The sequence below is a fragment of the Athene noctua genome, chromosome 10 (genome assembly GCF_965140245.1).
Source record: "Athene noctua chromosome 10, bAthNoc1.hap1.1, whole genome shotgun sequence".
Taxonomy (NCBI): domain Eukaryota; kingdom Metazoa; phylum Chordata; class Aves; order Strigiformes; family Strigidae; genus Athene; species Athene noctua.
In genome coordinates, this window is record NC_134046.1 from 24314961 (window position 1) to 24342525 (window position 27565).

Sequence of the window (27565 nt, forward strand, 5' to 3'; positions counted from 1 at the left end):
TATCATTTTTTTAGCAGTCCTCAGTAAGACTGGAAATATACTATGTATTTTTGCAGAGAACACAAATCTGTTATGGGTGAATACCAAAGATACTGTAAATGTTTTCGCCTTTAACATCAGTTTATTTTCATAAAGCTCTTTGAAATTGCTTAAGGCTTGCGGTATTTAAATATACTTTATATCCATTACAGATATGAAATTAAAGATTTATTAAGCCATGCCTTTTTTGCTGAAGATACTGGGGTAAGAGTGGAACTTGCAGAAGAAGACCATGGTAGGAAATCCTCTATTGCCTTAAGACTCTGGGTAGAAGATCCTAAGAAACTGAAAGGAAAACCCAAAGATAATGGAGCCATTGAGTTTACTTTTGATCTGGAGAAGGAAACTCCTGATGATGTTGCACAAGAAATGGTAAAATAAACTTCTCCTGACAAAAATGTATATATATAAGGTAGTGCATAAATCTCAAAGGACAGCAGGAACGAGTCTGGTAAAGTAACTTCCACTTAAACCGTTTCAGGTGTCTAGTTTAAGCAGTTTGCATTGATTTTACAATGAGTGCTTCAAGAAAGGGGTAAACAGGGAAGAATTAATAACGGAAAAATTTACTAAGTATGAAAACAGATTCACGAAATGGCATTTCAAATAGCTTAGGGACCACAGAGGTCTCTTCTACTTCTGTATTTTGAAAACTCTTTTGCCAATTTCTGTTAGCTGTTGAATGTCTTTAAATTTGTTTGGAATCTGTTTAGTTTCAGACAGCAGCTTGAAATAAATTAGAAGAGTTCAAAAGTTAGTCACAAAATATTCTGCACTGAATTCCTCAAAACACTTCTTTCCATCTTTTGTCAGTGTTATTAAGAGGAATGTAGATGAGGAAAGTCTGTGATCAGCTACTCCATCACCAAATATGAATAGGAAACTAGACTCAAGGCCACTGCACAGAGTTATGAATAAGTTTGGGATTTTTTCACATAAGTTTAACTTGATGAATCTCTGTATCTTCATGACTTGTGGTGTTTTGTTAGAAAACCTAATTTGTGTTCCAATTTTACTCTGTAGTCCTTGCACTGTACTTTAATGATTCTAACATCATGGAGACATATAATCAGTGAGCACTGACTCAAGGGTCTGAATTTTCTTGTGCTTGCAGAAATGTTGCTATTGTAATCTAAATCCCAAGGGATCCTGTTTAATGATGTTGTTATCACCACTCCTGCTTAGAAGGCACTCGTTTTGGTAATGTTGCCTTACTATGCTTGGACTTGTCACCATGTGCTCCAAATTTAGTGGGAGAAATTCTGGCTCTTCTGTCTTCTTGTTGTTAGTTTGCAGTAGGTCCAATATTTTTGAGCAGTGTATTGTTACAGAACTTGTTTAGTTTAAAAGCTGCTCTGGTGCACTTACTTGCTGCTGTATTTTGCATTTAAATATTGATTGAAATATTTTGGAATTTTGAAGTTCTGTAGATTACGTGGTCTATAGTTGTGATATTTTCTTTTGAAGAGGAAATAATTCTTAGAAAAAGGATGTTTAAATGGATCACTCCCCAACTACGGTGATACTATCCCCTTTCCCAAATAATTTTAAAGCCTGTGTTTTACTATTACATTAACAGATACCTAAGTAACTGTATATGAAATGCTTTCAAACTTGAGGCTGTTGGAGGGCAGACAAAGGGGGAAATTTATTCCTAAATGTCTTTCTAGCCCCTAGGAATTGTGGAACACCAAAGCCATGTGCTTTCATCAATTTGTGTTGCTTTATGTACTGTGGAAGAGAAGAATGCAGGAGACCTTTCAAGTATGGGGGATTATTTATCGTTATTGATGGGGTTTCAGTAGTCAGCCATTCCAGCCTGTCCAAACAATGTGGGCAAAAGGAATTTGGAACGTTCTGGTGGCTTTGCACCCTGAAGGCACCTTTCACAACCAGTGGGCACTGTAAAATAGCATGTCTTCATTAAACTTTAACCATTCTCTATATGGAGATGTAAGAATAAGAATTGTTTAAAAGAAAGTTAATGTGGGTTTTCAGTGCCTTCTCCTTAAGCTTTGTCATGAAGAATCTACTGGATATGTTAGTTAGTACCATACACGGTTCTCTGGACCTGTGTGGTTCTTCCCTTGAGTAACTCCCTTCTGTCGTTAGCATTTGCTGGATCATCAGTTTGGGAATGTCAGTGAGGTCTGAGGGCATAGGCACTGGAAAATACCATATCTATCCGCAGCTGTATTTAAGATGCTTTGCACCTATTAATTTTACACAGTGAAAATCTAAGCTGTAAAACTGCCTTGTGTTTGGGCAAGAGCAAAGAAGGAAAACCTCTAGACTTCCTCCATGTATATCAGTGCTTCCTAATTTGTAGAATATGTATGTTAAGAATGTAGGAAAAGCAGACAAATTTCTGGCAGGTCATTATTAATCTAAAATTCATACCTTATGCTGTAGGAGATTATGCAAACAAATAACATGAAGATGAATTTTCATTTTATCTGTTGAGCAGTTGAATTCTGAGAAAGCTTGGTCCCCTTTACAGTCAAATGTGAACAGTCTGCATTTGACTCAGTGATAGGCTTTTTCTTTGTAAAAGTCAATCAGTACTGACTGACTTGACCATTTAAGAGGAGTTAATTTGAGATGGAATTCTGTTAACGTGTTTTCCCTCATGACTTGCTGTGATATCAAGCACAGCACTTTGGGGAACTGTGTATACTGGAAAGGTTAAGGCAATAAATTCTGATTTAGGGGTAGTATGGTTTACTCCAGTTGCTTTGTTCAAAGACCTTTTTTTCATCTTTTGACTATTCTGTTAGTCTTTCCAAAAAAAAAGACGGAACCCACCTGCAGTTATACTTGGTTGATTTTTCTCTGTGGATTGTAACTGGTGAATAAATTGACTCAGTATATATTCAGGTCTTAGAAATTGCATATTGTTTTTCTAAAATGCATTAAGGATAGAAGTTTTATTCAGAATCCCCCCCATCAAGTTCTTGAGGAGTTGCTGTTCTTGAGTAATAAATATGTAGTTCATGTTGTTTCAAACTGATATGTTTTCTCTGTCAGGAAGAGATTTGAATAATGCGTGTGTGTACACATGCATGCACACCTGCGCGCACATAATCTTCCTAAGTTTGTGCCTCCTCTGTAGATCGACTCTGGATTTTTTCATGAAAATGATCTCAAGATAGTTGCGAAGTCAATACGTGACAGAGTAGCGTTAATACTATGGAGAAGAGAGAGAATTTGGCCTAGGATGCAGTCAGAGGAACGTCGGGACTCTGAATGTCTGGAGAAGCTGAAGGCGCCGCATGCGCAGCAGGTGCAGGTCACCTACCTTTCTCACACTGGCCACCATGTCCTGTCCGAGTCGGAGGAGCCCGAGGCGGACCAGCATCCCTTCCAGCAAAACCTGCCCACCAGCGTCACCTCTGTTGCATGTAAGTGTCATGCTGTGGTTTTGTGTGTGTGCGGTGACGAATGAACGTCCGGGGGTAAAAATCAATGATAATCTGAGCTTGACAGTGAGATGACCTGCTGTGCATGTTTTTGCACAGTAGCTCTAAGAACACAAGTGTCTCGGAGATGCATAACATTTTTAAAAGAAAACACAATATTATTTGTAAATGGAAAAGCAAGGAGACATGCTGCTAGACACAAAAAATACATCTTTTCTGTGCCAGGTGGTGAGATCAACACTAAGTTTGTGTGAAACACGATTTCAGAGCCTACAGAAGTTGAATTGGCACCAAACTGGTCAGAGTGGCTGGTGGCTTTCTGAAATGATGTTGGCAATATGGAGATGTTCATTCAAAGTCAGACCTTGCTGAAACCAAAGCACTGCAGTTTCTTGTGTTTTGCGAGTTACTCTTGATGACTTGTGTGGAGTTTTTTGTGAAGCTGTGCAAAGGTCTACAGCAGACAAATCCATCTCTGAATGTGACATGATGTAGTTCAAGATTTCCCTGTTTTGTGGGAAATATCAACTGGGGTTTGGTCGTGCATGTTGGGAGCACCAGCCCTTGTGTATCGACACTGCAATTATTACTGGGGTCCTTTTTAGTCGTGATGCAGGTGCTCTCTCTGTTCCCCTAGGCTCTCTTTTGTCCTGAGCTCATGGCCTTGAAACAAGGGAGTGGTTTGATCTTCGTTATGACAGGTCAGAGTAGGTGGTTGCTCTTGTTCGTGCAGGCCCGGGTAGCTGCAAGCCAATGATCTGCCAACTCTTTACATTCAGCTGGGGGCTGAGTCGAGTGATCGCTGGGCTGTTTCAAGACAGGTGGATTTATATCTCCTGTTTTAATTCCAAGCACTGATTTTGGTCTATCTCTGAATAAGAAACTACCTCACTTTGCTTGCAGAGCTTGTTTCTTTATTTTATTTCTGAGCATCAGACTTATCTCCAGCAAACAGCAAGGCATGAGGAAGCAGTGGTTTTATTTCCCTAAAGTAACTTGTCCCTGCCTCTATCCCCTAAAATCAACCTATGTTACTGAGTCAAGCTCTGTATTGAAATCTTAACCTAGTTATACTTTCAAACATCTTGAAGGAAATGTTGCCAGATATTTTTAGCTTGGAAGATTTGAAATTTTATGAGATTTTTTTTCTAGCCAGTTTTTCTGATAAATTCTGATGTACATATTTTGCTCCTAAACTATTATCATAGTGTTTCTGTTTTACTGTTCTGGACTTTTATGTAAGCATACTGAAATTAAAGATGCATTATCTTTATCAGAGACAGCTGCTGCTTTAATTCAGGTATTGTATAAATTGCTATACAGAGGTCTGCTTTGAGTACTGCCATAACCAAGCATGCCTCTACAGGAAAACAAACCTTTACTAGATAAGAGAAATTACCATATTTGCATAACACTCAGAATATTGCAATATTTACAAAGCCTTTTTGCTGAAGATAAACTGATCTCATTTCATTTTTTGGATCATATACTTATTTCATGCTATCTAATTCCTTTGAGAAACACAGTAATTATGACTTTTTGTTTCCAGTGGTACAATGGGGCTACTTGTGCTTTCCATCATTCTGTAGAAATTGAGTTGGCAGAATTTTATATTAAATATAAACCTCCCAGTTTGTTTTCTACTCTTTAACTTTTAACCAGTACTTAGTATTATGTGACTATTCACTGTCAGCTGTCTTTGAACATTTTCTTAGTGATGTTAGGCCTAAGACCTCTATATATTGTTCTACCAATTCATATAATAATATGAGGTCAAATGTAAAAATGTAAATTAATAACTCAATGTCTGTAATGCATGTTGTTCTATAAAAATTCTGAGACTGACTCACAGCTTTTACTTTAGCACTCTACCATCATACTATTTTTTTTTCCTTTGAGGTCTTAATTGTTTGGAATAAAATGGAGGTGTGTATGCAGCAGAAATCCCAGCCTTCTTAGAACAGGGCTGTGTTGACTCTTTTTAGAAATGAGTCGAATAAACATAGAGGGTAGTTTAATTTAAAAAAAAATATTTGGGAAAATAGTTTGTGAATACTGAGAAGAAATGTAATCTCTGGTGCTAGTGAAAAATAATTTATTATTTAAAAGCCACATAAGTAAAACCTTATTTGGAATATGGAAAAAAGAGAAGATGTAAAGTGTCAGAAAAAGAAGTAGCATTTAAATTCAGCTGTAATCTAAGCTATTTTTTTGTAAGTAAGTTTCTTTGTTCTGAATTTTACATCTTAATTTTGAATTTTAATTTAAAATATAATTAATTTTCAAGACATTTGTCTCTTGGATACTTACAGCTACATTCTTGATTATCTCATTTCATTTCTCAAATGGAGACAACAGTAGCTTATGCTCAAGAAGAACTGGGCACAGGTACTTTACAGGCTTCAGAAGTTACGAAAAGTCATTTTTAAACCTGTACTACTCAGTGCTACAGTTTTATTTTCATTGGACAAAAGCTACGATGGTTGCCCGGTACCCATAGCTGTGCAATTCTGCAGGTTAGCTGGGCAAACACTCTGCGTGAGAAACTCCAACAGAGTTCTGAATGGTACTCCTAAATCACTGCAAACCTGCAAATTATTTTGTTATCTGCTTTTCATCTTGAGGTATTGCTGTATACTCAAGCAGGGTATGATTTGCTGAACTAAGACATACAAGATAAAGAATTTTGTAATTTTCAGTGCTACTAATAAAAAATGGTGTTAAAGTCAGTGCATCCCTGAGAGATCTAACTCTAAAAGACTCCATGATCTGCTGTGAATATTACAACTGGGGTTTTCATTCCTTTCATCCTACAAAATCTATAAACGTCTGCAATTCTTAATGCCAACCTTACGCCCTTTAAAGGAAATATCAATGTGCTTAAAATATCATCGTGCACATAAAACCATGGGGATATTTTTTGGCTTAAGAGAAGCAGTATGTGCCTTTTGTAGAAAATAACGTTTGTGTTGTGTAATTTATTTATATAATGGAAAGGGCTAAGGTAGTAAAAATGCTAATTACATAAACCAGTGTTGACCTTGCTCTTAAATCATTAAACGTTTGGAGTTGTTGAGCTTTTAATAAAAAAGTATTGTTTTTTCAGCCGACAGCACATTTGACAGTGGTCAAGGGTCCACGGTTTATTCAGACTCTCAAAGCAGCCAGCAAAGTGTCATCTACTCGTCTCTGCCTGATCCAGTACCTCCTGCTATCCAACGGGTCTATAGCCCACCTCTGAGTGAGAGCCAGGCTGTGCCCCACAGCCTTCAGCAGCTGGGGCACTACCAGCAGCCCTCAGGAGTAAGTCTAAAGCTTTTCGAAATTATTTTGTGTCTTAGCTCATACTTAATGCACCATTTATATCCTCCAGTAGATAGGAATTCCAGGACTTGACTTATATATTTCTCACCTCTGTTGATGGTGACTTGCTTACTAATACATTTCTAGTTGACCTGAAATATGCGCTTAGTAGATGGTGTATGGCTGGTTATATTTTCCGTTCTGAAGAAATGCTTCACTGGCAGCTGTCATATTTTCAGTAAAAAAGCTTTTTATCAATCCATTGTCACAGAACTGTGTTAGTAGTTTTGCAGTGATTAGTTTTAAACTCATGCATGTAGTTGAGAACTGTTCTGTTTGGTTTGTCCATTATTGGTATAGCCACACATTATTGCTCCTTCATTCGTTCAAGAGCCTCTTAGGTCTGATATTCCTTCCAGTTGTGGCAAAGGTCACACATCCAGTCACTGCCTTTCTGGCTCTGGGTGTGAATTTAATCTTGCACAGAGTCGGGGTTGTATATCCATTACTGAGGCTCCAAAATCAGGCCCTGGTAGCCCAGTCAGATATCCACACTTGCTCCTGGTTTTGTGCTGTTATGACCTTGACCAAAAGCAATTAATGGAACTACTGGTGCAAGAACTAACACATGCAAGCAAACACAAATCTTCAGAAGTCCTTCAGAAACTGTGGCAGCATCATGTTCAAGTTCCAGCCTGCACCCATCACACATGACAGGCAGTGCTTACACTGCCTTTTGCTGACACAGCAACCCTGTTGTGGCTTTGACCCCAAACACAACATCCCTTCCCCAGTAACTGGGAGAGGAAAACATGTATCTGTAGACTAGAGAAGAGGCAGAAGGCACATCGCCTCTGGTGCCACTGGGGACCTCTGCAAACCCTATGGAGCTAATGTTTCCTCAACAGTCTTGTCAGACATGCCTAGTCCGTGTAGTTCAGTCTGGCCAAGATCAAAATGTGTCAGAAGTCTTGATGGCTGTTGAAAGTGTTCACTCCCCAGGTAGGCAACTCCCAGAAAACTCAGTGTCTCAACCTCTTCCCCAAATAAACAGGCCATGTGGCAGAAGTTCAGACCTGCCTCTGTTACATGGATCTTTACAATACATAATTAGCCAAAAGATCAGTTCTCCCATGAGATCTGCAAGAGTTGCAGAAAATATTTTGCCTTCTGAATCCTCCAGTGGCAGAGAACCCAACATGCTTGGACAGTCCCAGCCCTGTTGTAAAGTGTGCGCTGGCAAAATGCCACTAGTGGAGAGCAAGCTGGTGACTGCAGCTACTCTGAGCAGTGGAAGCACTTGTCTAGTAAAAATAACAGAAATGATGTGGTAGATTAAGTTTTTGTTTTTTTTTTTTTTTTTTTTTGTTTCATCCTATTTGACTTGAGAAGAAAAATAAAATCCAGGACCAGTGTGGTTTTCCTGCTTGATCCAGATTTAACTTATGTACTTGGGACATCATTTTCCCTGGTTTTACGTTATATTTTCCAAAATGGCTGCAAGAAATTATGAACTGTGTTTTGTGAATACATTGAAACATGACTCTCCTTACCTGAAGGAAAGAAATTAATCCTTGGCATCTGTAGTCAGCTCTCTCCACTCTGGAAACCACCTTCTCTGTGTGCGTTCATCTCCTGGGATCCATCCTTCCCTGTTTCTTGTTCACCCAAAGCACTGACTTAACCCTAAATATAGCACTCTAACAGCATATCTTGAGCAAAATTTTTTTTTTTTAAATTGAGCTGTGCTGCATGCTCTTTTAGAGCAGGCTTTCTTTTCATTAATAAGTTTGATTGATTTTTACCTAAATGCATTACTTTTTCATGATTGAGTGTTTGGAAAGATAATAAACTTTATTCATGAACAAAATATTTCTCATAGCTTTTTATTTTCTGATGGGGTTTCCATATTTTTTTTTCTTCCTGCAATAACTTAGGTAAAAAGTTCCAAGGTCTGAAAATATCAACAGACACAGGAAACAAAAGTCTGACTCAAAACCTTCCATTTTCCAAGAAAAAAAAAAAAATCACTGTATTTATCTGGGAGATTACCAAGACAACAAGCACATGGAGGTGTAGTAGGTTTTTTAGGCTTATGAGCCTCAGTCTGACATACTGTTTATTTTTAATTTATCTACTCTGAGCTGAAACTTTAGAGAACTGCTGTTGTTACAAACCTTAATTTCTATTACTATTTTTTTTGTTTTCACGTCCACTGTGGTTTAATTTATTTCTTATTTCTCTATTGTTTTCTTGGCATCCATTTCAAGTAAATAACCCGCTTTTTTGGAAGAGAAAGATTCTTTATGAAATTATAAGAATCTTTGTGAAGATAAATTTCTCTTTCACCCAGTTAATGGCTTGTTGTTGCTATTGGTATATTCTCAGTCACTGTGTATGTGCTTTCAGTGGTTTTACTGGTCTCTACTTCCAGAAGGAAATGCAATGCAGTTGGTTGTCTTATTTGGAATTTGCTGACTTTTTTCCACATTTTTAGACTGATTAACTTTCCATTCCTTGCAGGTAATTTTTTCATATATTTTTTCCCCCCTCTATTTTGAGCCAAGTACTGATTAGACTATTTACATGCAATTATATTCATGATGAACAGTTGTAGAGGCTCATATCAGAGGGTTGCTCTTCTCTAAGGCAGTGCTCTCCCTCCTGCAGCCTGGCCTCCCCACCGTTCAGGCTGCGCCCACGGTGGTGTCCCAGCGGCCTCAGCACTACCAGGAGCCAGTGATGCCGTTCCCTGTGGTCCAGCCCACCACCATGGCCTCCCTGCAGCTGGGGCAGCCGCAGCCGGTGCTGGCCGGCCCGCAGGTGAGAGCCAGGTTGCCGCTGAAAAGTGCTTTCCTCAAGCCATTCCCTACCCACGCTCTGCTCCAGCCCATACCTGTGACAAGTTTGGGGTGTTTGAAACTACAGAACTGTCACTTGAGAGACTTGGGGATGGGGCAAAGGGCGCTGGGTTTAAGGGATAGAAGAGTAACGGGCTTGGGGACAACTGCTGTGTGATACTTTGGAATGTCTTGATGTAGTTTAAGACTTCTCTTTCACTGTGGCTTAACAGTATTGGCTTGAAGCCTTACATTGATTTCCATGTACTGTCTTGGTTCTTGAAAATCACAGTGTTTTCCTAATTTTGTGTTATTATTTGGCATCTCCTTTCTAAAAGGTTAGAAAGAGACTGTCTTGCCTGGTGTCGGTTGTCTTTGAATCCTCAGCAATGCTGCTTTTTGAGTTGTGCATGCATGTTAAATATAGTTCAGTATAGGCATCCAGCCAGTAGCTTTGTCTTCCAAGAGAAAAGTCTGTCTCTGAATTGTCTCCAAATAGTAATTCTTTGTGCATTTTGAAATACCAAGTTTCCCCCAAAACCTGTGTTCCCTGAAGGTATTTACAGAACAGCTCTTAAGCAGCCGCGGGGCAGATGGAAGGCTGCAGTCGCCTCCTCGTGCAGAGGTGGTGTCAGCCTCTGAGGAATGCAGCCACAGACCTCTATGACATGGTAATTTGTGGCTTATTGTTGTGATTCTACCAAAAACTTAGCTTCCTTCAGTAGAAACTGTTGACATGGCTGGGGGGTGTCTGAATACTTTGTGACTGGCATGGTTCGTGCCTCTCTAAACCTTTTTAGTTACCAGCATTTATCTCACAGGTTGCCTTTTTTTTAACATGCTCTGTTTTTCTGAAAGCATCAGTATAGGAACAATGTAATGTGGTCTCCTCAAATAGCATATGCTTACGTGAAGTTTTGTCATATATCAATTTTCTCTAACGGGCAGGGATATTCTAGTGATTCTCAGCTGAAACTTTTATACTTATGCAGATTTAGGACCTCACCAGTTGCACAGATCTCTCTAGTGGCCTTTGGAGCTTTATGCTGACAGTTCAAAAGCTGTTTATTCTCCCCTGAGTAAATGCTGCTTTGGAATCGGATATTTGCCCAACTTGCTCAATTTTCACATGACTCTTCCTCACAGCGTTGCTGTCTCTTGAAATAATTCTATCCCTGACAGTAAAAGAATTTAAAAACTAGTCTGTCTGTTTTCTAATCTTGTCAGGAAGCCCAATAAAAGACTGACTTTTTAAAGCAGTATTATTACAGAAATAGGTAAAATGATAAAATTTCCTATGCAGAGCTTCCTAGAGCACCTGTGTGTCTCAGAATTAGGTCTGGTGTTCCCAGAGTCTACAGGCATGATGCCATGAGCAGTCTATTGTAAATGAATGGTAGGGGAGGTCAACAAAGAATGGGAAATCAGGGTAAGAAAATTCATCTGCCAAACAGAATGAAATGTATTGATTTTGTATGAATACACACTGATGGCTCAGAGACATGGGATCGGTTGTTGCATCTCCTCATTTTTTTTTCCCAGTTTGGCTATCTGTACATTTAGAATCATAGAATGGTTTGGGTTGGAAGGGACCTTAAAGATCACCTAGTTCCAATCCCCTGCCTTGGGCAGGGACACCTTCCACCAGCCCAGGTTGCCCAAAGCCCCGTCCAACCTGGCCTTGAACCCTTCCAGGGAGGGGGCAGCCACAGCTGCTCTTGGCAACCTGTGCCAGGGCCTCACCGCCTCACAGGGAAGAATTTCTGCCTTACATCTGATCTAAATCTGCCCTCTGTCAGTTTAAACCCGTTACCGCTCATCCTATCCCTACACCCCTGATCAAGAGTCCCTCCCACCTTTCCTGCAGCCCCTTTAAGTACTGGGAGGCCACTCTAAGGTCTCCCTGGAGCCTTCTCTTCTCCAGGATGAACAACCCCAACTCTCTCATTCCGTCCTCATAAGGAAGGTGCTCCAGTTTAGCATAATTCATATTGATATTTTCCCCTCCCTGTGCCTCATCCAATTCACAAGTGTTTTGTAAAACACAAGTTGAATTTGAAATGGAGGCTTCAGGAAGCTGTTTAGCTCCATGAGTGCAATTTTTTTGCTTTTAACAGTGTCCTCTTGAGTCGAAGGTGGGTTGGACAGCCTGTGTCAGCATGCTCAATGCTCAGTTATCTGTGAGCAGCCTGTCTGAGCTGCAGATTAACCCAGACAGGAATGCCAAGATACTTGATCTGGCTTTGGGTGCTGGCAAGGTTTATTAGCTCCAGCCCAGCACACCGTGTGTGTGTCTGTTCTGCTCCTGAAGTCAGGTTGGGTCTGGCAGGAGTTTCCCGTGTTGCAGAGCTCGCGCTGTGGGATGAGTGGGTACCCCGATGCCTCGGGTGGCTCCATCTCAGCTGCTTTGCTCTGTCTCATCACCAGGTTCAGACCAGCTCCCACTGAGCCGCTTGTTTGTGTCAGTGCTGCCATTCCCTCGAATTTAGGATTTTAATTGAGTAAATGCCCCTGCTTTCCCCAAACCTGGAATGGCAGAAACTGCAATACTGAGCCACGTCATTGTTTTTTTCTTTAATGTGGCAAGGTGAGCACTCAGGACTAATAAATGCTGCAGGTGCTGTGCAGAGCTGTTCAGTGCTGTCTCCAGCCTGTCTTGCACTGCTTGTGGCATTTGGTGCCTTCAGCCCCAGATATTTGATGCCCATCGCCAAATACTTTTGTTCACTGATCCTTGTACTGCAAGCTTACCAGTCGTGGTTGAATTTGAGCTGTTTAAGGGTGGGTGGCATCTTGCTTCCTTAATATATCTTCTACAGTTTTATTGTATTAATATCTAAAAACTGTTTGAAGAATCCTGCTGCTAAAAAAGTGCAGAGAAAAATATTATAATACCGATTTACAGTGGAAGTGGCAAAGATAAAAGATTATAATGCTTGGCTATTCATTTTAAAGTTACCTTTTGACCATCGGGCATGGTGTTAGGTTCTATGTGCTGCAGAGCCAGGGTGAAGCAATCAGTCCTGTGATCCCTAGTAGGTCAATCCAGAGCCAACTTGGTGCCTTGGTGCCATCCTTCCGAAACTGAAGATTTTTTTTAAAGTACTTTCTAGCATGAATTGGAGTAACTGAAGAAGGAGATACTGGCAGCATGGAAAATGTGAAAGTTTGTTACTGATTATTTTCAGTTTTAATGCAGCTTTTTATTTCTGTTCTACTGTGTAAAATCTGGCAGGTCAGTGGAGCACTGTTTTCCCTGGAAGGGTAAAACTGCTTTTTTGGCTGCCACATTGTTACTACAGCACTTCAGAAATAACTGTGATCCAGCTTTTACTATAATTATTGTGTTTTATTCATGTCTCAGATAATAAGTGTTGTATATTTCAATGCCTGCTACATTATGTAGTCAGCTTTTGAATGCCAAGATTAGCTAGGTATAATCTGCATAGTAGGAATCTTTGAAGTTAGTAGGTGGAGATTTTACACGGCCAACTAGAACAGTCTCTGGGACTTGAAGAGACTGAGTCATTACAAATAACCTTTCTGACACAGTTAGAACTTGTCTTTTCAGGAAATGTATCTTGCATTTAAATGTGTTTTAAACATAGGCTCTCATACAGTGTTTAAATTAGGAGCGCTCTTCTCTTCTATAAACCGTCCCTACTCCAAGTGACAGCACTGTTCTGACTGTGCAGTTTGAACTAGAAACTGGTGGCTGTGTCCAGTGAACTGGTTCTTTCATAACATACAGGCTATAACCATTGTTATTCTTTTTTTCTTTCCTAGCAGCAACCCATATCACAGCAAGCTTCTCTGCAGCAGGTGCTTGCCAGCCAGCCAGTTTGCCCAATGCAGCCTGCAACCCATCTGTTACCCCAGTATCAACCCCAGACCTCTCAGGTGGCAGCTAGCACTACACCACTAAAACCCCTTCAGATTTCAACTGTGCCACAGCTTCCACCAGTGGCCCCTTCCCAGGTAATATCTTTGAAAACTGTGTGTAAATACATCCATTTGAGTAAAGCTTTCTAGCTTAATTAACATGATTTGCATTTTTTGTGTGGCTATTTTGAATGCATGCCAATTTAGTTAAGAACAAGAATATAGCTTTTTCCTAATTCCTGTATATTTCTTTACTATGTGTTTTTGTTTGGTGAAGGAAAAATCTCCTTTGTGAGTAATCCTATGTCATGCCTAGAGAACCCAATTAATGACAGTTAAAAAATTGCAATAACTGCCTTTTTTTTTTTTTTGCACCTTTCTCTCTGGCATGCTCTCTTCCCCATCCCAAGCTTTAAGAGCATGAAAAGTTGCCCATTTTTTCTTTTTCTGAGCTCCTGACTTCACCACTTTCCCCAGCACCACACGTACCTCTCCCTAGCCCTCAGCCCTGTTTCTGTTTTCAGTACCAGGGACGGACCCTTTCCTTGGCCTGGAAGGGTTTGTTGGTGCTATTGGTGTGTTTGCTAGTGACAGCCACCATGTTGTGAAGCAGCTTGTGCCAAAGGGAAGAAGCAAGCTGCTTCCGTGATGACTGTAGTTATAGTCGGCTACATCACTGGGAGGTTTTGATTATAAAAAACCTTTTATGGGATCTTCTGTGCTGCCTTGTTTGCAGTCAGCCTGTTTAAAGGCAAGGGTTTTAAATTGTCTCCCTGAATTTTGCATGAAAGAATTTTGCATTTTGTCTGGTCCAATTCCTTTTCATTTCTGTTAGAATGAAAGCAACTTTTAATTACTCTGTTGCTTGAAGGCTGCAAGCTAGTTTTAGAAATAGTTTTAAGCTTCTAAGGTATAAAAACATCCCACTGAAATGAAGTTTTTTTCTCTTTTACTAATGATTTAAGCATAAATCAGTTTTTTATTACTGTTTATAAACCTCAGGAAATGAATGGAAGTGATTAACAAACAGACATAATTATCGTCATGGTACAGGTGATTTTTACGTACTTGTGTGGCAAATGAAACTGCTTTGTACTATCAGTGAAAGCACTTGCAATTTATGTGATATTATATTTTTTTCAGATTCCTCAGTTTCCTGTCATTCCTGCAATTACTCCTCTGGCAGGACTTGACAGCCTTCCTCCAAACCTCTCTGACATGCCTGCTGCAAATGTGCCCCCCATACCTGCTCCCTCTCAGTATTTTGCTCCCGCTGTGATTTTACCCAGCCTCCCCATGAACCCCACTCTGCCTATGGCACCAAACTCCCCTGCCCTCCCCATGCAGGCAGTCAATCTTCCTCATACCACCGTGGCTTCTTTGGTCTTGCCCTGCCAAACGATAGTGCCAAATATGTCAGCTGCTACGATACCGTTGCTAGCTGTGGCTCCGCCAGGAGTGCCGGCGCTGCCACCGCACCACGGGGTGCCCCAGCTCCCCCAGCAGCAGATGTACCAGCCCACCTTCCAGCAGATCATTCAGAGCGAAGCGCCCTCTCCCCATCACACGCAGAGCACGCAAGCAGTGTCCCAGCCGCAGCAACCTCCACCTCCTCAATCCCTTCAGCCAAGCATAATTCATCCTTCTGAGCAGACTCTGGCCGCGCCTGGGGCTGGTCACCAGGTAATGCACTGGGCGTGGGGCTGTGTCGGTGCTGGACCCTAGGGTGGCTGCTGAACGCAGGCGTTCCCGGAGCTTGCTCCCCTGTAAACACGCAGTGGGGAGGTTTTTTTCCCTTGGTCTGAAGATGTTTTGTTAACGCCTTGACCTTGGTCCTGGAGGTGGTTGCTAGAGCTCTAAAGTTGGGTGGAACAGGTGAGGTCTTAATCCAAAGACAGGTGAATATTGAGGGGCTGTAGGGAATAATCTCACAGGCTTTGGAAAGTGAGCAGATGAGCATTTTTGAATTCCCTCTTCCTTCTCCCATCTCAAATATGGAAGAAGTATGAGCTGTCATTCCCCTGTGACAGGCGGAGCCATGGCAGCAGTCGCACAGCCTTGCTGATGCCTTTACTCCGGGCTGCGCGTGATGTGTAGGCTGTTGTGTTCTCATGGCAAAATATGGGTGAGTTGGCAAGAGTGATAGAGTTGTTTTGACGTAGAACTGCTTTAAAACAGTAAAGGGAAATGGCCATTCATTAACAACTCCAGAAAACTGCATGCAAGAGGTCTATCAGACAAGAATGAATTCTAGCTGCAGACCCTTTCCCCCTTGAAAGAAATGAAGCAAAAAATGGAGCTTCTAATATTAGCACTATCTGCAAGAGAACTGGTTCAGGACTTGTTGACAGAGTCTGTAAATACTTCTATTGCCTCATCTGTGATATGACAACATGAAATTCAGCCTGACCCAAGCAGGAGAAGACACTGAATCTGTTAATAATAGTATTCTTGAAAAATCTGTGTTCCACTATATCACTTTGCTATAACATATTGATTAAAATTCATAACATCCCATTTCGACCTGCCGTATCATGGCATCTTCAAAGTAGTACATCATTTTAAAATTTCTCTTCAGCCGTGCATTTGGTACAGAAATACTGTTTGTGAAAATGCAGGCAACACAGAGCCTGAGACAGTTGCCGCTGAGCTCGTTAGCCACGGTGTTTCCAATGGCTTTAGAGGGATTTGGTTCAGGCCCATTATGCACAGCAAGTATGGCAAACACCAAAACTGGAGAACTGATATTCTCAAACTGTTAACATGGTCATTATCTATCAAATATGTATGGAAGAAATGCATAGTATTATTTTTAGGATTAAAAAAAGCTATTACAAACAAAATGGACAAGTGTAGAGGAATATTCAAACAAACAGTGGTCTACATTTTGAAGTACTTTTAATGGAGAGGTATTTTTGTAAATAAATGCTTTCCAATGCATTGCTGTTTTGGCAGTTGGTGTTTAGCACCTCTGAGTTTAGTTTTGCCCAGGTAAATTATACATTGAAACATTTTGTGAATTATTCTAGTTATATAAGATTTTTTGTAAAAAAATTAAAAAATCACTGCTCTTCTGCAATGTACACCACAGTTGCTATTCTAGCAACCTCCACTTAGGCAGTCGTGTAACTGTTATGTGTTGCGGAGCACATCGTGTCTTTATTTTTATCCACATTAAAACCTGGAATAATAATTTTGGCTCATATCCAGAATCTGCAGAGAACATGCAGTAATGAAATTGTGTGGCCTAGTTCTCATCTGAGTCTTAATTTTTTTTAAAAGAATGTATTCTCCAAATAGTCTAAATCTCTAGGTGATTATATTTTAAGAAAAAAAAAGAAAAAGAAAAAAAAAAAGGTAAAAATTAGGCAGAGCTTTTACCTAGTCGTAAAAAGCCTTTTTTCATCCCTATTTTCCTTTCTTTCCTTTTTTCTCTTCGCACAAGCTCAGTCCCCTTGTAAAAATACATGATGTACCTAAAAAGGAGAACGTTCTGTTCTTAAATGTACAACTCAAAGAACTGTTATGCAGAAGAGTAGCATAGTCTCTAAGGTAGCTGGCATCTAATCTCATCGGTCCGGTTCCCACAGAGTGCTTAGGCACATAAGTTATTTTAATGCACTGAAGAAATCCACTGAGATACATGAAACTTCCTCTGTGTGTGTAACACAAGGGAAGTGTTTGCAAGGTTGGGGCCTTGGTACTTAGCATGTCAGGAGTTAAATTGTGTCTTACATGTTTAAATGGAAAACAATGTGTTCTGTAAGTAAAAAAAGAGTTGACTGTGTGGTCTATACCAACTACTGGTTCTACATATGTAGCAGATTAAAAAAAAAATCCTAGTATAGGTTATGGGTAGAGTATCTTTTTCTCTTTGCGGACATTGTAATAGTCTCATTGAAAGCAGAGCAAACTATTCAAGACAATGAATTCATAATCTAAATTTTAATTTCTTAACAAAATATGGCTTTGTTTCTACAAATTAAATAGCACATGAGCAATACACAAATTGTCGTAATTATATAGGAAGAATCCTTAGATTTTTATTTGGTCATTTGAAAGCAATTTTAAAGTCTTAAGTAGTTACCTTTCCAAGCAGAGACCACACAAATACAGTCTTGCTACGGAATTATAATCCTTTCTCTGAACTCCAGTGGCTTTAGTACCTTGTCATGTAAATCACAAGCACTCTAAGTAGAGATTTGTTTTAATAGCTGTCTGTTGTGTTACAGCAGATTACTGGACACACTCAGTATGCTCTGGAAGCTGGAGCCCAGGTGCCCGTGCTGCCTGTGCAACCTTCGATAGTCATGTCACCACCTTTGCAGTTGCAGCCTGAACTGTTGCCTCCCCGCGTCGCTCCAGAAGGCATTTCACAGATTCATGGCAGCCTTGCTACAGCTAGTCCGCCCGTCCCCATAGATCACTGTCTGCCTCTTCAGCCTTCTGGCCTGCTTCAGCTTCAACCTGATCTTGCCCCGCCGCTGGGTCAGCAGGTCCCAGCTCCCTGCTCAGCTGTCCAGGCAGAGACATCTCAAGAGGTAGAGCCGTTTCCTCTGAAGTAACTCGCCAGTCTTACCCTTAACCTTCTTACTCCTGTGTGAAATAATGGGCTTATTTCACTAGGGAGATTATCCCCTCTCACCATATAGAGCTGCTTGTCCTAGATGCTAGCGACTCTGGGTCAAACAATAATTGGCTATTTCAAATGAAGCTGGAAACTGCATGTTGTACCTTGTGAAATGTCTTCTTGAAGTAACGAGGCAACAGGGCTAAGTACTTCTTTGTCCCTAGCTGGGCACAAACACAGAGATAGAAACGACTTTCTTTTAAGTGCCGTGGGTCAGTAAGAAGCTGTTCTGTAGAGTTTCATCCATGTTTTGTCCAGTCTTGTTTTAAATGTCTCAAGCACTTGTGCAACCTGCCATCGTTTGCCTTAAGAAACTGCTTCAATCTGATTATTCACTGTGTAAAAGCTCTTCATACTCCTCAGCTTGAGCCTTATTTCCATTTCATTTAGCATTGTATCCTCCTGTATTGCCTGAATTCTAGTCTAACCCTGGTATTTTTATTTCTTCAGCTATTTTTAAGCATTCCCAATTCTCAGTGGTCATATAAGCAAAATACATTTTGTTTTCTTTATAAAACTGTCAGCTCCTCCTGTCTGCTATTTTGACTTTTCTTTCCACTCCCATAATTGTTTAACCTTCAGTCTTGACAGAATGTCACAGAACATTTCCTTCTCTTCAACTCTTTAATAGATAACCATAAGCAAACCAAAATAAAGGTTTTGGCACTTGTACCAGATTTCAGGAAATAAGTCTAATTTGTTCTCCACTTCTCAATGGAAGTGTCCCTCAGCAATTCTGCTTTCAGCATTTTTCTTCTTGAGGCTCTCTGTTCTGAGCTACCTTTCCTCCCAAAGTAACAGTTTTCATCTTTTGAAACTGAATCTTTTTTGGTTTTACCCATGCTTTCCATGCACTTGTCGCATGCCTTGATTACACAGTACAGCCTACAAATTTCATTAGAGGTACAGCTTAACTCCTCTTCCAGAAGATGTCCAGTAAGGATACTGCTAACACTGAAACTAGATTCTAGTTCCCCATTTTGCCTGTCCTTCTAGTGGCAGCCTAATTCTTGTCAAATAAATATTCATACTGTGATGTAGGACGTTTTCTGGTGAATCTCTATATCCTGTAGGTTAGATACAGCAGAAATGGTAGAACCTGTCTATAGTGCTTCACTTGCAGAAACCCCAGGTAAAGCCTGGCCGTGTCAGGCGTATCCCTTACTCAAGGTATTTCTTCTCCAACTGCCTTTTTTCTCTATGCGCAGCTCATGTCAGGTTCAGTGCTGATGCGAGAGCTACAGCCTTCAGTGCAGGGTCCATCCTGTTAGAGATTCTGGAAATATGAACGAACCTCGTTGTTGTGCAGTGTGATATGGGGGATACAAGTTGTCCTATAGTACCTGAGAAATCCATGCTCACTGAGGCACATGTCTGTATTGTCACTTTATCATATCCCTAGGAACATTTAACCACTGTTTTGCTAACTTCATTCTCATATTTCATCTTTAAATTAACTCTCCTCTCTCTTTGAATTTAAGAAATCAATCCGATATCATAGCATGGTCAAATTTGTTCCCCATGCTGACTTTATGACATATATTGCTAAGGTTTTCTTGGGTGTAAGAGGAGTTTCATATCTGTATATATTTGACACACTACATTTTGTTGCTATTCTGCCGTAATGTTTTTATCTCTTTTGTTTAAATGTGTGGCAGTGCTCACAACCAAACCAATCTGAATTGATCAGGCAAATTAAATTTTGTAAAGCACTTGATCAAGTGCAGTATTAAAATTTAGATACATTATGTCTGTGTTCTCACTGTTCATTAATTTTGCAGTTTTATTAAATTGCAGTCAAGCTTGGCATGGCATATGTGTGGCATTATAAGCAGTGAGTGGGGTTGACTGGTTAACCACTAAGCTTTTAACTCCAGTCTACCAATGCTTTGGTATTAAGATGTAGTGATGACAGTCAAGGGGCTTGTTTCTAGCTGTTTTTATAGGCATATGTTTGTAAAAATATATATAAATATATATAAAATTATATATAATTATATATATTTGGGGTGTGTGTATATCCATGCACAGGTGTGTGTGTGTAAGTTGGTTACAGTAGGGCCAGTAGCACGGTCGTCACAAATCCTGTGAAAGCAGGTCTGCCCGATGCGAGACACGCTATTGACGTCTGTCCTATAGCATTGCAACCAGTGAAAAGGAAAGCTTTTAGGGAAAATTTCTATCGTGTAGAAAGCCAGAGGACATGATATGAGGGTGGTGTTTTTAAATGATGAATTTTCATCTTTTATTTATAAATTGCCCAGAAATTTTCACAATAAGCCAAATACAATGAAAATACTTAACACATTTCAGGAAACTATACAAAGCAACAAAGCAAAATACCTTGTACTTTATATCCATTCAAAAATAAAATTAGTTAGGTGCTGACATGGATTTGTCCTGCAATCAAGTTTTTCCATTGTGGTAAGAACAGTTTTGTTTCTTTCACCACCTCTTCTGCTTTAGAGACAGCAGAAGAGAACTAGCAGATTAATGGCTCTGCCTTAAGAAGTGGTTGTGCAGAGATACTGATGCCTGAGACAGAAGTAATGTCGGGAGGGTAAAATGGGACATTTATTTTTTTCTGAGTTCCAAGAATTGGTTAAACAGAATGGTTTAGGATCACCAGTGTCTCAACAGCAAAAGCTTTCTTAAAGGTGTTTTTCATCTGCCAATACAATGCATTTACTTAAATTACTTTTTCTTACATTTTAGGAGCAGGCAATACAGGACAAACTTCAAACTCTGTCACAGAGCTGTGAAAGGTATCATTATAATCTCTTTGGCATAAGAAATGTTTTCTTTCTGGAGGCTGTTTTTCCTCTCTCTTTACAAGGCTGGGCCAAATGCCTGGCTTTTGCCTTGGCTGAGAGAAGAGTAGCAGGAGCTGACCAGGAGAAGATGGAAGGTGCACATCTAAGGAGAAAGCTGCAAATGTGCTGTGTGCAGTGCGCCTATTTTGACTCCTCCAACTCTTAATTCTTTAGTTTGGGTGCTGTATCATGTGTGTACAACAGCTCTCATTTCAGCATGTAACTTCTCTTTTTGTTAAGATAACTGAAGTGGTACAGTCCCTGATTTTGATGGTGTTGAATTGGTATAAAAACACACTGTGCTAGTATAATTGGGTATGCCTGTACCATCTTCTGTAATAATCTTTCCCTAGGTATGTTACTGGAAATGGGTATCGGTGAGAGTTGTGTGTTGAGCTGCTCAAAGGTATCGTTACAAGTGTTAGAACATGCGGCCAAAGCCTGGTCTATGGTTTTGCAGTACACAAGGTCATGCTCGAGCCTAGTTAATGCTCATGACAGAAGTAATGATAAATAACCAGATCCAGCTCAGCACTCCTCAGAAACAAAGCAAATTTCAGTTTTTGCCATCCCTTATCTGCCTGTTTCTGTACTCAGAAGCAGAAGGGGAAGTAGCAAGGTTTAGAGGAAGCAGTGAAGAAGAGCTGTGGAGAGGAAGGCTTACTGCTGGGCTGCAGAGGGGCTGGCAGGGGCAGTGGTTGCTGTTTCAGGGGCAGGACTGCCCTCCCCAGGCATCTGCTGCTCCTGTGCTTCAGCTTCTGCTTCAGCACCAGCAGCAAGCCAGATTTTTCAGTGTTTGGATATGGTTAAGGTGGATACAGTGTTAGTATCTGGATGCCTTGCCTATTGCAGAAGCCAGCACCAACTTCATCCTTATTGATTATAAAGCTTTGCAATTAGGATTTTAGTGAGCTTTTACTGTTTTCCTGAATAGACAAGATGAGTTAAGTTTATGAACTTTGAAGAAACCTCTCTTACTGTTTTCATTCCCCCCTACCAAAAAAGTTAGCTTGACACAAGTCAATGCAATCCTGTGATCTTAAAATGGATCATTTTTTCCCAAGAACTTTCTACTTTTAAATACTGCATGGAAAGTGAAATCTAATTTTTCATGACTATAGGTTAGTTCTGGCTATAAGTTATACAAAATCAGTGCATTTTGTCTATCTAGTCTGTGTAGAAAGGCACAACAAATTTTCAGTCATCTTTTTGAATTCTAATTTGCCTGTCCCAGAATTGCATCTGAAAAACTGACTGTCATGACTACAGCAGCATGGAGAGCCTGTGTCAGCACACATCCTGTAGTCATAGAGGGAGGTCTCTTTTCCAGGTGCGTAGGTAGCTCAGCACTGGAGCTGAGTTGTGCTTTTGTAGAGTGGAAGGTAATGGCACATGGATCAAATGGCTGACAATTGCAGCAAAGATACTGCCTAGAGTATATTCTATGTGCAAAATGTGTTCACTTTCCTAACACATGAGTTACACATGCGGGGTAGCTGCAGAGGTAGTAGGAATAAGCTGTTCTGTGTGACTAGTGCAGAAGAAGTAGAAGTCTTAAATTTAAGAACAGGATCCATAGGTTAGACTTCAAATCTTTTATGCCTGTCTGGCTAAATGAACACAAGAATAAATTGTCCAGGGAGGTTATGAAATCTCATGGGAGCTTTGTAAGATGAGTTTACCCAAACCTCTGTGGGGACTGGTTTAGACAGAGCTGATCATACCTTGGGGTAATAAATAGGCCAGATGGCCTTACAAAGGTTCCTTCCTGACATGGTTTTTATGAACCTCTGAAAATTTCCTGCAAATTACTTGCATATTGACGTTCTCTGTACATGTCATATTACAATAAGATTGTTAGCAGCTACTGTTTTGGCTGCTAAAAAGAATATACTAGCTGGGCAACTGAGATATTGTGGCATAAAAACTTCTTTCTGATCCTTGAGAACTGCAGAGAGAGGAGAGGCAGTCTCTTACAGGATGCTGTACCAACTTCTCGCTCTTTTCCTTCATTTCTGACAAACACAAACTGACCCTGTTTAGACCTTCTGCTGTGAGTGCAGACAGGCAGGAACTGAGAAAACTGGACCTTAGAAAAATTGGAACTTGTGCAGTTCAAAGAGGGACTGTAAGGACCCTGAAGTGGTTAGGGGGATGTAATGATATATTGAGAATAATGGGACTTTCCCGGTGGTGTTGGTCGAAATGTTAATAGATAATTTCTTAGTAGGTGTGATAGCCAGAGTACATGCCTGACTTAGAGTAGTTCCCCTTCACTTACTGAGCATCTTTCAGTAGCTGTCTCAGTTTGGGCCAAAAGAATGCAGATGTGCTCTTTTTTTGCAGTCCCTGTTGTTGTGTATCTTACCTATGCATAACTCCATCGCGTGTGATGGTGGTTTTATTTTGGGGTTTCTCTTCCTTTCTTTTACAAAGCTACATGAGTCCAGATGTTGCTTCGGGTAAAGAGATGAGTGACAGCTTTGAAGGAGCAATAGGAAGTGGAAAACAAGAAGGAAAGTCATCGAAGAAACATAAGAAATCCACACGTGCTCGTTCACGCCAGGAGAAGTCCAGCAGACCAAAGCTGACCATATTAAATGCAAGTACAACCTTTTTGAGGGTAACTTTAGGATTCCTTTGACTTTGCCAGAAATAACTGTGTTAATCTTTGCTTGCAGGTTTGTAACACGGGGGATAAGATGGTGGAGTGCCAGCTTGAGACACACAATCACAAAATGGTGACTTTTAAGTTTGATTTGGATGGTGATGCACCAGAGGAAATTGCTACTTACATGGTAAGACTTGGTGATGCAGCTGCCCACAGTCTCTTAATGCACCAAGTTGCTTCAGTCAACTTATTCTCATGTGTCTTGTTGACCAAGCTTTCTGGTAGCTGTGGAATGGGGTATTGATAGAAACGTTACTGGTTTCCTCTTTATTTTGATGTGGCCTTATAGGTAGAGAATGAATTCATATTGCAGAGCGAAAAAGAGACATTTATTGAACAAATGAAAGATATTATTGATAAAGCAGAAGATATGCTCAGTGAAGATACAGAAGGAGAACGAAGTTCTGATCAGGGAATGAGTCCCCAACAAGACGCTGATAGACTGGAAATGAATGAGGTAAGAAATGTTAAATAAAGGTTTCTAGTTTGTTTCCTTTTTCTTAACAGGCAGTTACTATAAATCAGTTTTACTTCCTGTGTTTAAAAAAGAAAAGTTTCTTAGCTAGAAATATAATGCTTTTACTTCATTAACTCGTACAACATGAATGCTCCTTGAAATGATGCTGTCTCATATCAGTGCAAGAGGAACACTAGTTCTGTTTTGGGTTTATTTTTTTTTTTTTAACAGGAGAAGCGTCAGTCTCAAATGAAGACACCCGTGTATCAACAAAATGGTAAATGTCCTTTGAATACAAACTTAATTTCAATCTTTAAGGCAGTGGTGAGTTGATGCAGAAGTTGGCTAGATTCAGGAAGAAATCCACCAGTTACTGGTGGTTGAAAATATATCTAGAAATATGGGTATAACAGTGATCCCAGCTGTTAGCAACCTGGAAGATCACAGGGCTAACCTGGATGAATCTAATATCTGGGGATGTTTAGGTAAGCCCTGAATTACACAGGCTGATAGGCAGTGGTGAAAAAGTCAGGAAGGTATGGGCAAGAATGCTCTTTTCTTAACAATAACTCTGTTTGCAAGAGAAAGCTGAAAAGATTATGTTTACGTTGGTAATTTAATTGAAATTTCTAACCCATAAGTTTTCAGCTACTTTGGTATTACAGGGAGAATCTTGGCCATCTGAACACAACGTATCTTACGGGTTTGACAGATAAATTGAGTGGGAAGGGAACTGGCCCTTGATTCTCTCTGTAAGTGCATGCTGGTGGGAAAAATGAAAACGCTGCTGATGGAATTGTTTCCAAAATTCTTGTTACACAGCATCACATGCAGTATTTGCTCCATGCTGACAGGGGAAGAAGGATAATTTAGAACTTCTTTGACAAGTGCAGCAACTGAATCCGCCAAACTAGACTTTCTCCTCCAAAGATCTGGTTTTTGCCTGTAAATGTCATAATTTTCTCAGTACACCTGCTTTAACACAACATTTATGTTTCTACTAATTCTAGTTACAAGGTGTGTATAGTTCTGGTTTGCCATTTACATGTGCCAGGCTTTGAGATGAGATGTGAAAGGAAATATTAGCTGGGAAGCTTCCAACATGTTAAGCTGGATAAATGCTACAAAATTAACAAAATTTTTCATTGTGAGAAAACTGTCCATAGTACTGTTGTTAAAATTTTCGTGTATGGAACTATTACCCTTCTAAAAGTATGAACACTTGAAAATAAATTTTCAAATAACATATGTGGCAGAACTGGGAGGCATCACTGTCTCCTTTCCAGAGACATCCCAGGAGAAGGGATGAGAATCAAATTAGGAGCCCTTGATTTAATCTCGGCTAATACTGTAGAAGTTCTGATTTTCTTTCCAAACATGGAAATTTTGACAGTTGTCAGGTTTTGACAGATCTGGAATGAATGGGATCTGTTGTGTTTACTTTTAATTTTCTTTTCATCTCTAGTTTTGCATACTGGAAAAAGGTGGTTTATCATATGTCCTGTTGTGGAAAACCCTACTACTGATGCACCAGAATTTTCTCCACCGGTACCTCAAAGTACACAGCAGTCTGAAGGGCCAGGTATTTACAAACTTCATAGAAAATGTTTTCTTCTCTGGAGCTGCTGTATCATCTCTATTCTATTCTCACCTGACTTAGCTGTGGTTTGCTTTACTGCATTTAATTGGAGGAGGAAAATGATCAGTTTGAAGTTATGCATTTCAAGTGTGTTCCTGGTATTGAACCACATTAGGAATGTTTACCCAAGTTTCAGGAAAGCCTCAACATTTAACTCTGCCTCATGCTGTAAGGTGGCTGAAGTTCTAGTCATTGCCATTTTAATAAACAGTGTCTTTTCTGGGAAATATTTTTGCATAATCTGCAATGTTACATTCTAATTTGACTTGTACAACAGTTATTTTCTGACAGGAAGTGCTAATGGGTTACAGCTAGATATGGTTATCACTGCAGCTAGCCAGGAGTTTTTGCAGTGACTTTTTTCTCTTCATTCTGTGCAGCGCATTAAAAAGTTAATTTGATGTTTGTACTCTTTCTAGACCTGGAGCAATCAGATGATCAGCAAGTGAGCGCTGTGGCGACAGATCTGCCTCGTGTCTTAGCTGGCCAGCAGCTTCCCCTCCAAGCAGGTGTATGTGACAGCCCCATCGGAGCCTCTTCATCTCTGGCACAAGTTCCTTCTGCAGCATCTTCCGCCGGCTTGCTGAGCCAGGCAGAGTTTCCAGCTCCAGCACTACCGGGATCTGCTCCAAATATCCTGGAGCAGGCAGCTGCTAGCGGCGCTCAGCAGGAGTATGCTCCTCTGAAGGCAGCGGTGCCCGCCCAGCCAGGCACTCCTGCCCCCCATGCCGCCTTGCTGGAGGAGCCTCCGGACACTCCCCCCGCACCTCAGCCCCTGCCGCCACCAGCCGACGAGGGCACGTGTGTCCCCGAGGTGGAGATCGCCTGTTGCAGCGTTGGGCCGCACAAGTCGGTCCCGGCAGCCCCCGCAAAGGCGGCGGAGCTCTGCCCGCTCCCCGTGCTCCCGGATTCCGTGGTTTTGGAACGGCAGCCTGCAGTGCAGGTGCCCCACCTGCCCGAGGCCGGGCAGCCCGCTGTGGTGCAGCACTCCTTCATGAACCAAGTGTTCCCTGCGTCCGCCACGTCGGACCCTCTCAGCCTGGCAGGCTCTCAGCTCCAGAGCCCCACTCAGGTGCCGGTGGCCACGTCCCAGCAGCACGCCATGCTGTCCCAGGCGCAGCCCGTGGCCTGCGCCGGCGTGGGGATCAGCCTGCTGCAGCAGCAGCAGCCCAGCACCGCCGAGTCCGACGGAGAGGGACCTCCCCGGGTGGACTTCGTCGACAACACAATAAAAAGCCTCGATGAGAAACTGCGCAATTTACTTTACCAGGAATATGTTCCTACTTCTTCTACGTCAGCAGGGACTCCAGACACCTCTGTCCCGTTAGAACAGGGTGACAGTGAATTTAACTTGCCCCCTTTTCCTGAAGATCAAGTTCCCACATTGGATTTGAGAGAACCAGGCCACACCGTTGCAGATACCAGCCAGGAGGTGAAAGCTGCTGCCGAGGCCCAGTCGGTGCCGTCTGAGATCTCACCCTGCCCAGCACTGGTTAGTCCAGCAATGACTCTGCCCTTTATACCCCCAAATCCAGCTGTTAGGGAGAGCACCAGCAAGCCTGTGGTAGGACATGTGTACATTTCTCGCTTCTCTAAACATTTTCTATTTCTGCTCCTGGGTATATTGCACTTTGTTGACTGCTTTCCAGTGTGAAAGTTCTCTTAAATTTTTACTGTCAGATGCATTCTGACTCATCTTACATAAATGCTTAATAATGAAAGCTGACCTTTTCCTTTGTGTGGTATAATATCTTAATTAATTCTCCTCCTCTTGTGTCCTGTTCCTAAAGCAAGCAGAAATGTGATATGTTTTAAGAATGTAAAATATATGAGGGCTATAGTCATTCGTTCTGATGAAGATAATCGTACTCA

The 27565-nt window shown here is 40.9% G+C and overlaps 1 protein-coding gene across 14 annotated transcripts in view; it reads left to right on the forward strand.

The window, feature by feature from the left end:
- WNK2 (WNK lysine deficient protein kinase 2) overlaps nt 1-27565 on the forward strand; it is a 120171-nt gene that overhangs the window by 59382 nt on the left and 33224 nt on the right. For 8 of the 14 annotated variants that reach the window (XM_074914332.1, XM_074914333.1, XM_074914335.1 and 5 more), the window contains exons 7-20: nt 192-411; nt 3152-3440; nt 6565-6761; nt 9432-9584; nt 13388-13579; nt 14627-15166; nt 17716-18024; nt 20829-20878; nt 23363-23528; nt 23608-23724; nt 23887-24054; nt 24286-24331; nt 25520-25636; nt 26113-27185. In XM_074914332.1, coding sequence (XP_074770433.1) covers nt 192-411; nt 3152-3440; nt 6565-6761; nt 9432-9584; nt 13388-13579; nt 14627-15166; nt 17716-18024; nt 20829-20878; nt 23363-23528; nt 23608-23724; nt 23887-24054; nt 24286-24331; nt 25520-25636; nt 26113-27185 — 3637 coding nt within the window. The remainder of the gene's footprint in view (nt 1-191; nt 412-3151; nt 3441-6564; nt 6762-9431; nt 9585-13387; nt 13580-14626; nt 15167-17715; nt 18025-20828; nt 20879-23362; nt 23529-23607; nt 23725-23886; nt 24055-24285; nt 24332-25519; nt 25637-26112; nt 27186-27565) is intronic. The other 6 variants (XM_074914325.1, XM_074914324.1, XM_074914334.1 and 3 more) reach the window with 6 other exon arrangements.